Source organism: Aulonocara stuartgranti (genome assembly GCF_965226115.1).
Source record: "Aulonocara stuartgranti genome assembly, chromosome: 9".
NCBI lineage: Eukaryota > Metazoa > Chordata > Actinopteri > Cichliformes > Cichlidae > Aulonocara > Aulonocara stuartgranti.
In genome coordinates, this window is record NC_138960.1 from 34,062,887 (window position 1) to 34,076,061 (window position 13,175).

General features: G+C 41.0%; 1 protein-coding gene across 2 annotated transcripts in view; it reads right to left on the reverse strand.

Moving 5' to 3' along the window:
• LOC309714133 (sodium channel protein type 3 subunit alpha-like) overlaps nt 1–13,175 on the reverse strand; it is a 279,618-nt gene that overhangs the window by 98,570 nt on the left and 167,873 nt on the right. For both annotated transcript variants that reach the window (XM_082546328.1, XM_082546327.1), the window contains exon 16: nt 9,545–9,783. In XM_082546328.1, the coding sequence (XP_082402454.1) occupies nt 9,545–9,783 (239 nt within the window). The remainder of the gene's footprint in view (nt 1–9,544; nt 9,784–13,175) is intronic.

Sequence of the window (13,175 nt, forward strand, 5' to 3'; positions counted from 1 at the left end):
TATAGTTTACTGATACGAACCACTAACCAAGCTTGGTAGCATTGCAGCAGCCAAATCACTAATTTGAGTGCGACATCATCAACAGTGGTTTGACTGCATTCATCTTTTTATACAAGTTCTGTGTGGAGGGTCTTAAAGGCAGACATGTCTCACCTGAACTTTTCAGAGCACACTTTAATCAGGTAAGTTACTTTGCTTCATCTCCTAATCCTAGCACTCTGCGATTTTACTCCAAATCAGAGGAGTTACGTTTAGCTTGCTTTTTAAAGTTAAAGGAGCTTGGAAAGAAAAGCGTCTGGACTTCTTTAAGTTGCTTGAAGACGTTTCACCTCTCATCCGAGAAGCTTCTTCAGTTCTAAGGTCAAATGGTGGAGAGTCCCAGATATAAACCTAGTGGGAGTATCCCCCCACACAGGGACAAAAGGACCCCCTGATGATCCTCTAATCGCCTGAGCCAAGGTGTGAAACTGGGCGTGGGTCCCAATCAGCCAGAGTTTCGGGTGTGTTCATTGTGAAACCTGGCCCCACCTTATCATGCAAATTCCTTGATGACCTGGATGACTGAGAATCTTCACAGACATCTTGCTTTTTAAAATTATACACGACTAACTGTCCACACTTTGTTGTGAAACAGGCGTTAGTCTGTGGGCCGAGATCTAGGTCTGAGATCCAGTTCAGCCAGCAGACTCGCTCGCTTCCTCACCAAACAGTTATGTCTGTGAGAACGAAGAGATGGCAAGTTTAAGGTCTAGACACTGTGTTCTCCACTGAGTGTGTGTGTCTGCGCGTGCTGATTCATTGACTGAGCAATGAAAAACTACTCGGGTCAGCAAGTAAGTGTGTGTGTGTGTGTGTGTGCGAATGCTGCTGGCTCCCAAACAGGGGTTGTCGACATCAGCACTCAGTAATAACAGTAACATCAGCAGAGAGAGGATGACATGGACTGTGTGAGTGTGTGCGCGAGACACACATGATTATTTTTGTCACAACCAGGCAGATGTAATGAGTAAGCAGCACACACACACACACACAGAGACACCGTGTCCATGTGGATTTCCTGATGATAAATTGCTTGTTCAAGTCTAAAGCTCATCAGTTTTTAAAATGTTTTTCCTAAATTCTGTTTATACGCTAATTTTACTTTAAAACATTTTACATCCCTGAGTTTTTGTCTTCCCCATCACTGTCCTAGTGCCTGTTAGCAAGGGCAGGACTATGCTGACCAAATTAGATAGGTTACAGCAGAGGACTGTGTGTTATTGTGAGGAAACACCACAGAAGAAGCCTGTCACGCAACAAACACCTTTCATCAGAGCAAGGAAACGTCTCATTCTTCACCTACATGCTAACACGACGTCGGAAAAGAATTGGAAGAGTTACAGAGTTTGACTTTTTAGGTTTAAGACTCAAGACGTGAATGTTGTGGAGCAACATCAATGAATGACTTAATGGTAAGAAGCACTGAAAGAAGCGTGTCAAGTGAAATGATCCTCCTTTTATTCAGGAGTCTTTTGTTCATCAAGATGACCCCTGAATACACAGAACGCCCCAAAATCAGACAGCCCTCTATGAGCAAGCCCTTGGTGACAGTGGGAAAGAAAAACTCCCTTTTGACAGGAAGAAACCTCAGGCAGAACTAGGCTGCCATCTATTGCAACTGGTTGGAGGGTTAGGGAAGGAGACGTGAAAAAAGACACAGTGTGGAAGAGAGCCAGAGATTAATATTGGCTAATTATGATTATATGATTAACTGTAGAGCGAATGATATTCATCCTGGAGATCCAAGACTTATAGACCTGTTCCGCAAGACTTTTCGATCACTCCATTGTTAGAGCAACTAAAAGTTCATATGCAATAATTTGCTTTATTTTGTAGTACACCTCCGTTATGTGACCTGCCTACTTTTCCATGCAGACACATAGAAAGCTAGAGGTGAGAAGACCAGCAGGAAAACCCTGTGAGCACCAATGACAACAGAGTCAGACAGCCTGAAGGGAAGAGCTGGGTTGGTGGCGGGTTGCAAAGTGGCTTGCAAATATAGAGCAATCAAAAGGGCAATCAAAAGAAATGTAAATGGGGTAGCCAGTTGCAAAATGCATGGGTCAGTTATATATATATCTCTACCTGTATATGTAAATATGATCTGCCCAGGGTTTTCTATTCTATTCTATTGACAGAGCTTAAGTTTTCAGTCTCACTGAACTCACTGAACTCACTATGTTTGATTTATATTTATATTTCATAAATTCTGTGAAACTGCCACATTAGCATGCTATATTAACATGCTATATTAGCATGCTATCATTTCCTAGTTAAACAGTGTTAACATAGCATTCAGCTGCTAGTCCCTCTCAGACTGACAACTCAATCCATCCATCTTCTTTCTCGTTGGAGCGTATCCTAGCTGTCATACTGTCATAGGTTGTGATTCAGGATACACTCAAAACCTTAAAATCAGATAAATGTTTTCAGATTTATTAAAATAAAAAACCAGACTTAATCTAAAATCCATCTAAAGTCCATACTGTGCTTCTATGATGAGAGACATTAAAGGTTAAGTATAATGAGGATGAGTTGTGCCCTTGATGCAGAGTGCTGCTCTGTGGATAAAAGCCTTCAGTGAATGTATGCATTCTATAGATCTTTGCACACATGGAAATATTGATAAGTGAAACCAGAGAGCGACGCTGAAGAGCACACGAGAAATAGCTACAAAAAGTGAAAACTGACATCGATTGTGTCAGCACAGAAATGACCTGAAATGATCCTTACATAACACACACACACACACACACACACACACACAAAGAGACACACAGCAGAGGCTCTCCTGTCCGTCAGAAAGGCTAGCTAAATGCTATGTAAACATCTGTGAGGATTAGAGGTTTTAGCCTATAAAGAACTTAGCGACTCCACAGTGCAATCGGATCCCGTTGACACGACGCGGCGTTTATCTGAGACTTCAGCGCCTCTGAATTGAAATGGAGGAGCGCTTCAAACTGTTTACGTTGCAAAAGTATATAGCTGCATTAAACTGGAGGCAAGATGACAGCAACATTAGAGGGATATTATACAACAGCTCGTGCTTTTGACTCCTTGACGTTCCTTGGGGGTTTTGAAGCTGTCTGAACATGTGGGCATACACAGCTGACCAGCTTAACGTACACAACATCATTATATAAATCGAATCAATCACTTTGTTTCAAAACTATCGATCCATCAGCTCTGTCTGCTCAATCCTACAGAGAGAGGTGAGCTATCAAATACCATCCACTCTCACACTTATACACTTAGCACATAAGAGTAAGACTCTTCAAGAGTAACAGAGAGCGACTCTTCCAGCAAAAACCAGGGCAAAAGATGCCTTAAAGCAGCGGCCCCCCACCCCCGGGCCTCGGACCGGTACCGGGCCGCGAGAGTCTAGGCTCAGGTGTGAAATGTATGGTTTTCAGGATTTTTATTGGTTTTCAGCGTTATTTTTTTATCGTTTTTTTTTCATTAACTTGGTTTTCCTGGGTCTTTTCACGTGTGTTATGAATAAATCTTATTTTTTCGGTACCGGTACTAGTTTTATTTTTGTTGTATTTATCCGTGACACCTTAAAGGCCGGTCCGTGAAAATATTGTCGGGCATAAACCCGTCCGTGGCGCAAAAAAGGTTGGAGACCGCTGCCTTAAAGGGTCATTTCATTGTTATTTTGCCATATTTTCTGCAGTCCAAATACACTCACCAGATAAATCATCAGAAGATCCATTCAAAGTTTTGGTGACTTTAAATTTTAAAAGCTTTTTTTGTCCCATAAATTATACAACTTCTTCAGATTAGTAAAGCTGCTCTATTAATGGGTAGAGATTAATAACATCTCCTGGCTTTGGACCGGCTTCTCCCCATTCTGTCTCACTGTATGGTTATAGTGAGCCAAGAAAATGAATACAGACAATTAAGTACGCCTTTGTTACAGTAACAAATATGTCTGTCAGCACACAGTTAAAGCTGCTGCGAGCCTGTTCTGAGCAAACACAATCAACTCATGCAGCTATTGATTGGGCCTCTGGAGGTTGTGACAGGACAGCTTCCATCTTTGGCATTTCAGAACTGTGCCATAGATTTCTATTTAGGATTCAGCGACATTTGCAATCCTTATACTGTGTCTGGTTAATCTAAAATTTAGAGTTAGAGCAGCTTATGAGTTTCACTTCTGTAGTTTGAACACAGTGAAAAGACAGCGTGAGCATTGGTGGCTGCGCAACCAATCAGAAGAAGCAATAAAGCAGTGCCGTATTTCTCTGCTGATTCGCCTCAGTTGAAACTGAAGATCATTTTGTTTACTTACTCTTTGAAGTGATTGGTTGTTTACAGAGGAAAATGAATGCTGGGGCATCATAGCATTACTAAAAGCATCTCTCATAATCCATGTGACTCTCCCACAGAGGCCCACCTTTGAGCCTGGCCCCACTGACTGAACCACTACTGCCGGCAGGCCAAAATCACTGTTTCTACTTAGAAACTGTATTACCATTTTCTGCCTGCAGCCTGAGCTGAGGAGACCTGACATCACTGGACGGAAACAAGTGTGTGTGTGTGTGTGTGTGTGTGTGTGTGTGTGTGTGTGTGTGTGTGTGTGTGTGTGTGTGTGTGTGTGTACAGGTGTGATTAGCACGCTGACTCTGGCTGAGGGCCTTTCACACCTCAGGTGAACCAATTACCATATTGCATCAACCTATCAGCTCCTGTCAGATAGTCGGGACACCTGCGGGCTCAAACACTGGAGTTAGTCACAGTGGTTTAAAGCTATCTGACCCGCATCTGTCAGCTCTAATACTGAAACCCACCTTGCCTTTTTTTTTTTTACAAAAGGAAAAAAACACAGACTTTTCTAGAAAGGCAATGAAATTAGTTTCTATTTTTCCTCTCTGAATCCTGAGGATTTGAAATTGTCCAAAAAGATTTGCTGTGGTTTCAAATGTCCGACGGGGGTTTCCCAAACCGTCACGCTCTTTGTCACTTTTGGAAAATGTCACAGTCTCTTCAACCCGCCCGAAGTTTGTTTCCACACCTGCTTGTAAACAACCAGTGAGGAGCTTCCTTCACTCTGCTCTTCCAAGACAAGTTTGCATGATGTGAGATTCACGAAACTGACTGAATCTCTCATTCCAGCGATTTAGAGATAACCTTGTGTTACAATACAAAGAGATAAAGTACATATCTCTGAAAATGTGGCAGGTAAAAGTCCTGACATTTTTCCCAGCATGAAACAGGATATTGGATGTGACATTATCAGGTTTCTTTACATACACCATGCTATTAGTTTATGGAAGACAACAATGGATAGGTAGGTAGCAGTGGCGGCTCCTGAAAAAAATCTCAGGGGGGGCAATTTTTATGATATCGACTAAAATGACCCATTTAACCCTTTAAGACCTACCATAGAACCAAGTTCGCCAGAGCTTATATTATATTTTTACATGCTGTGGAGCCATTTTTGGGAGCATTTCAAGTTGCTATACATCAATACAACCATTATAGCCCAAACTTTAATAATATGTCTGCATTAGGTGCATAGTAATTACATAAATTGCAAAAAAGTGCAATAAACTACAAAAAAATTGAAAATCGTTTTTGTTTTTTTAACATATATTTGTAGTTAGAGAAATTTAAGAGGCTTATCCCTCAAAACTGTAAATACAAAAAAGTTACACAAACTAGTTTCCCACCACAGGAAATTTATTTTGAGTGTCTTCATAGTTTTATTTTTGAAATACACCAATTTTTATACACTGCAGGAAAAACAAAAATAAATATTATAGTGCAAATTTGCAAAATAACAGCATATGCATCAAAATAAACTATTTCCAGCAGTGCAATATGAGTCTTAAGCATCCCAGAAACGACACAGAAAGTCATAAAGTCAAACATAACTTTTTAAAACACATAACAAGTAAAACACAAGCTCATAAGGCCTCGATCGTAAAAAACTACATTTCCGCAAAATGACGTCACTTCCGGTTTCGGGCAGGTCATGCGGTCATGTGATAGTTCGCGCTGATGGACGTAGGAAGTGTTACAAACAGCTGATGGATCGGCGAAGCGTGTTTCTGGAATATCATGTTTTTGTTGCTGCAAGTGATTTTTATGCAGTTTTTGCAAAGCTATATGTGGAAGGAAACTGTGACCTAGGACAAGCTGATGGCATAAGATGTAAGTACAACTCCTCCAGTTTCATATGCAAAAAAAATTATTGCGCTAGCTTACTTGGTTGCAGAGCTACCGGGATTTAAAAATAGTTACGCAAAACAGAGCGTGCCCGCTCCGATCGGCTGTAAAGGGTTAATGAGTACATCAAACAACACAATTTTAATTTAAATTTAAAATGAACAACCATATTCTGGCCATTTGTATAGATTTGTAAAAATGAACATGAACAGATTTTTTTTTTTTTTTTTTGAATGAATGAAAAATAACTATTGAAAACAACAACTGTAAACTGATTGGGGGGGTGGGCTAAATGCGTCCCCGCATTGCTAGCTCAAAAGCACCACAAAACTTAATACAATCGATGATTTTAGATAAAATATGACGGTTTTTATCTACCTCTTCGTTGTGCCTTCTTAAAGCAATCCGATGTCCATCATCTAGCTGCGCCGCTATGCTAGTTTTCCCTAGCACAGCTAGCTTTACACTGTTGTCCATATGAACTCGTGAGCTTTCATGTTTCTTGATTCGTTCGGAGAGGTGCTTTAAGTCGGTTTGTCCAGATTGTGTCCACGTCAAATCACACTTGTCACTTTTGAACAGTATGCACGGGAAACAAAAAAGTGCATTAGCTGTTCCACAGCCTGTCAGCCACGACTTGCGCTGGAACCAACTCCGACAAAAAGTCCTGTTGTATGCTTTTGACTTCTCCTTCGTTGCCTGGGTTAGTTGAATTTCGGGCTTGTCAGGTCCCAACTCTTTAACTTGCAGTTTTTCTGCCATTGTCCTTCTGGCAAAAGGGTAAGTTAGAAGCGATCTAACCGAATTTGGGGGAGGCTGTGCCTCAACCGTTAACAATACCGCTGCCATCGTCTCTCTCTGACCTTATAGCTCACTTAGGCTACTGACTGAGGTAAAATTCTAGAACAGCAAATCTTCGCGCGTTTTCTGCAGGGGCGCAATTTTAAGCGCCCCCAAACCATTTAATTCAGCGACGCTGATAGGTCAAATATTTATTATTTTCCCCTGGCAACCATTTAATGATAGGCTATTTCGCTGCATATCAAGGGCGCTTTGACGAGCGCCCCAGAAGAAGAAAAACACCGTTTGTTGGTTGAACTTTAATGAGTCAGCTGGTGAAAATGTTAAAATACGCCTGGCTGTATATGGGCACACACATAGTAAAACTATCATTGATGAATTTTTTAAAAATATATATTTTTACTCCTCCACATTTGGGGGGGGCGGAGCCCGAGCGCCCCCTATGGGCCAGCCGCCACTGGTAGGTAGTACATGACAAGACGCACTCAGCTAACTTAAGGCCTCAGACACACAGGAGAGACCTGCCAGCGACCGTTCAGCACCCACTGGGTTTTTCCTCACCAACTGTGAGTAGTTGCAGGAAAATACATGAAACTGCTAATCTGAAGGCATGCAGCCTTAAAATACTGGTCAGTGACCCTCTGGTAACTGTTGGCTAAGAAACTTGCTAGCTATTTACTTGCTAGGAATAAGTGTGTATTCCGGGACTAGTTGGCAACTGGTTACTGGCAGCTGCTAGCTTGAAACTGGCATGCTGATCCACTGGAAATATCCTTGCAGTTGCTTTGGTTGCTATCAGGTTGCTAGAGCCACCAGTAGTTTGCATGGAGGGCATCAACTTGTCTGCACCTGTCTGCTACACAAAAGATAGTGAAACTGTGAAAAGTGTGATGAAATCAGAAACAACATTCGCCTTCAAAGTAAAAGCTGCATCTTTTGAAATGTGTTGGTTGAAGCGATAAGGCACAACTTTTATTCTTAAGGTAAAGATTTTTCGTTTCCGGTTTGTACTGTATCGCACATTTTATGACAGCTCAGAGAATAAATGGGGAATGTTTACAGACAAGTCGGTGTCTTTCATGCAATCTACATGCAACCATGGTAACCACTCACCAGCCAGTTGGTAAAAACACAGCAGCAGTCAAATAGATAGCTAAACTATGATTAACAGCTGAAACTTGAAGCTAACACTGCAGATAAACATGTTGAGCTAAACAGTACAAAGAGTTGAAAGATGTAAAAGCTAAAATGAACTAAAATGACAGAACCTAAAGCATTTCTAGCAGTTAAATTATTAACAAATTACGGAGCCCCGCAGGGGACATGGGAGGAAAAAAAATTAAGATGGACTTTTGCGAGATCTCGCAAAACTAACTCGGGATCTCGCAAAAGTTTTGCGAGATCTCGCAAAACTAACTCGGGATCTCGCAAAAGTTTTAGCCGGGAGTGTGTTCATGAGGATGGTCTGTCTATGGAGGTATTATTTGAAAAACCTGGAAATTATTCTATTGGTCGTCTTTATGGATATATACTATGGTATCAGAACTCGTCATTAAGAATAAAGGTGAGGAAATTTGTAATTCAAATTTAAATCCATACTATTTGTTACAGAGCCCCGCAGGGGACATGGGAGAAAAAAAATTAAGACGGACTTTTGCGAGATCTCGCAAAACTAACTCGGGATCTCGCAAAAGTTTTAGCCGCATTCTTCCTCCTTCGACCTCCCGTTAGCTCGAAGCTAACGGGAGGTCGAGACCTACTACAGCTGGGAGGAACACTGCTTTCCCGGCACATCGTGCCTAGTAATTGTCCTATAACCAGGCCTGAAATATAATAGAAAGCGCTCAGTTCACAAAAGAGCTTCAGGGGTTACTCCTAGTAGGTTCTTGAAGGTTAAAGTGTGGATAACCTGTTAAAACTATTAGTTAAACATTAAGGAAACATTTAAATGAATAGCTGTTAAATGGAGGTTTAGACAACAGTGTGGGCTTCAGATCCAGTTTAATTGAGCTCAGACAAACACATTTAAACATGACAGGGCTGCAAATAATCATTTAATGTTGCTCAAGCAATTGGTTCACGATGTTTCATCTTTCATGAGCTGCGTTAATTACTTTTTCTGTCTTTTGAGTTACCTGTCTGCTGCTCCAGTCATTCCTGGTTTATTAAAAGAGGAGGCAGAGGGTGGGGCTTGCTATAAATAAACAGGCCTCAAGGGCAAAATAAACCATCTGCTATAAGCACAGGGGGAAATGGGGCTTCTTTATGGTCCCTGTGGTTTCCCCCTTTACCTTTATGGGGTTTCCCCATCTGTTATTTAGGTTCAGTTTGTGAGCCTTTGTTAAGCAGCAGTTTTTGAGCTGATTATTCTGCAAATATCTGATCTTGTTTGCTTCTGTATTCCTGTGATTGTTTTGGGTGAACAGTGCACCTGTGTCTATGTGTCTCTCACCCACATATCTCCACCAATAACCATGCTTTACTGCTTTCCCACCAAGCATCCACGCATTCATTCATCCATTGTTCCTACCAGGTTCCCGATGGTGAGCATGCCATTGAACTCATCAGTCATAGGGTAGTGCTCCATGGCCATGAAGAGCGTGTTGAGGACGATGCAGACGGTGATGGCGAGGTCCAGGAAGGGGTCCATCACCATGATCTTCACCAGCTGCTTCACCTTAAGCCACATAGGGCAGCACTCCCAAACCAGGTAATGGTGGGCAAACGTGTACCAGCAGGGGTGACACTTCTTATGGGATTCCTCCAGTTCTGCACAGGAAACAAAATGTGGTCAGGAGGTTTCCTTCTGCATAAACAAAGTTACACTGGTTAAGCTGGAAACGGAACAACTGAGAAGCTGGAAAAGGGATAAGTTACAAAGCTGATTGTGGAACAGACTAAAGGTGCAAAAATACTGGGCCCTGTGTATGATTTTCCAGGTGTAATGATGACTGAAACAGATGACAAATTAATACATAGCAAGCTTAAAAGACGAGATTTGGCTTAAAATTTGCTCAAATTATCTTTAAGATCAGCTGATCTGCTGGGATTGTTGCCGACTTTGACTCTGATCTAACATTTTGCTCGATTAAAACAAGAACAGAAGTGATTTAAGTCAAGAGATGATTCGGATACAGCAGGATGGAGGCAAGCTGAAAAGAATACCAATCAATGGATAAATGTGATTATTAATAGGAACAAAGACTGGTCTAAAAGGAATTTTGGATTGATAAATGTATCTGTTGTGTTACAATCTGAAGCTCTTTCTATATAAATACTTGTGGAGCAGAGGCTCAGACTGCATTACCTGTAGTTATGTTGGTCGATAACAACAACGATAACAAAAATACTTGTGCTGTGTGGCACAAAGCTTGATGGCAAACAGTCCTGAACACATGAACTAATTAATCAGAAGATCAGTAAAACAAACAGTGAAGGCACGTTATGAAAAAAAGCACTGGCGGATTTGCAGCCTTTTATTTAAAGTAAAAAAGCGTCTCGTTCAGTGACGGAGCCTCGAAGATGCCGACTGTGAAAAGTCACAGGGCTGGAGTACTCCTAAATGTTTACAAGGTGTCCTCTGGTGTCAGTGTGATGACCGACGGCATTATGGCAGCAGTGAGAGGAGTCGCACTCCCAAACTGTTCTTTGTAAAAGAGCCCTTATAGAGACATTTACATGAGCTGAGCGAGGATCGATAGATGCTCTCTTTGCACTTCTTCATCACCATTTCCGATTATGGCATCAGATAAAATTATCCAGGCTCTTCAAGGTTCATGAAAACCTTCTTCAGGACCAAAAGTTGTCTGAATGTTGGGAAATCTCCAAACTGATATATCAAACGTGAACGCTGTTATTGTTTCTCCATTTCACAGCTTTGAGCTACATTTACAGTTAACATGTGATCAGATTAGAAAATGATTTTCACACACAAAGAGTCATGGCTGAAAAATGAACCTCGTATTAAGTAAAAACTTTCCATATGGTATAACTTGTTTTAAGCAGCCAACTAAAGTTGAGCCAAACTTTCTGCAGTGAACCATCAGAAACTCCTCAGGTACGAGGTGGGGTGGCTGTAGTTCAGGAGGGTTGGTGGTTTGATCCCAGTTTTCATGCCAAATATCCTTGGACATGAAATATCCGTCTTACTCTCTGATGCATCCATTGGAGTATGAATGCGTATGAATGATATTTAGAAAGCACTCACCATATAGATAATAGTGCTTCTGTGAATGGGTGTGTATGGGGTGAATGTGGCATGTTGTATAGAGCGCTTTGAGTAGAAAAGCGCTCTATAAGAACCAGACCATTTACGAACGTCTCTGTTCCCCTTCATCACTGACATCATCTTCATGCAGTTTATTAAAATTATGCTGAACTGATTGTTTATTCTTTGAGCTGAGACACTTGGAGTGGGTGTAAAATTGATTGGGTTACAGTGTTTTAACAAAATTGTTTTTCAGTTGTGAAAATGCCCTATGACTACCTCCCGTGTAGGTTTCCCGACTATTACCAGACGTACTTTGAATATTTTGTAATTATGACAAAATCATAGCTGATGCAGAATGCAGAAGTAAATTGAAGCAAATATTTATAAAATTACAATTTATGTTTCGATTTATTTTAATATTTCTATTTTATTTTTGCACTTTTTCCCCCTCCATACAACCAAACGCCACCTGGTGATTGCTTAGTTAATCTGAACTGGTAAGAACATTTTGGATCGTAGTGCTGTTTTTATTTTTTTTAATCCAAAGAAGAGCTCAAGTTAAACCATGCAAAATAAATTCATAAAGCTTATTTTAAATTGAAGGAAAGTCTCCTGGGAAACAGATGATAATTTTAAAAATGACATGAATAAATCAAAGAGTGGAGCCGAGAAGGGACGGAGGGATGAAGGGTGTGCAGATGGATGCAGGGAGGACAGCAGTGGGATTTTGTATTTTCCTGTATAATGATCTGTTCTGTAAGAGCAGCGACTGCTGAGGGGAGAGACTGTGACTCAGCAGACCTATCACACGCACGCACACGCTTAGAACACACACGGGTGCAGATTTGATATGAATCCAGAAATGTAACACACTGATATCATACACACACGTACAAACACACACACAGGAGGTTTTTGATTGATTGATTGAATCTTTATTTTGAACATGTTGAAAAAGTATAAAAAAAAAAAATAGAATTAAAAGAGACAAATGAACAAAGCAAACAAAAGGAAAACGAGCAACCACAACTCCAAATAACGTCCATGTTCAAAAAGGAGCAGGAAGAAGCATAAGCTTATTTAATCCCACCCCTTTTCCACTATCTAGTATCAATAGACTACAGAAATACCTCCTTGTAATTACATTATATGTTGGAATCAAGTTGGAATGATCTCACGGTTAATGAGGGTGACCAGGATAACACTCTCTCCCTCTCTGTTTCTATCATTCTCTCTCTGTGTCTCTCTCCCTTTTCCCAAGTCCCTGGCGCAAACAAAGCCTGTGTTCCCCTGGGGTTGACTAGGGCAGCGACACACACACACACACACACACACACACACACACTGTCTTTGAAGCAAACTCAGACACAGCTACACACACGCTCCTCTCTCGCACCCACAAAAGCGTTATAATTCGGACAAATACGTGGTTACACAATCACACACAAACACACACATATTGAGACACAAAGTCAGGCAAGGTTACAGTCCCATATTGACACACAAGCGCAAACACATAAAACGTGAAAGGATGCTGGAGCTGATGCAGAAACTTGTTTTTTCCAGGTAATGAGCCAGTTTTAAATCGCTCTGCCATTTGGTAGAAATGAAGTGAAACAGAAGCTTCTGTAAAGAAAGGAAATCCATTTAATCCTGTGTGGGATTATTTTAAGAATGATTAAGATTAGCTTCACTTTGTTTCGCTGCTATCAAAGTCTGCTAAATAAATCAAAGAAGTCTCACCACTCAGCCTCAGCTGAGCGGGTATTTGGGATAATATTAGGAAGTCCCCATCTAAATGAACGTGGATAAAGACTTAGTATTGATTTCTATGGTCACCGGGGCATAAAAACTGCACGTGTAGAATCAATAAATTGTTTTGATCTGTATTTTTTCCACCTGATAGAGCACATGCCCCATGCACCGAGGCAGCAGCCTGGATTCAACTCCA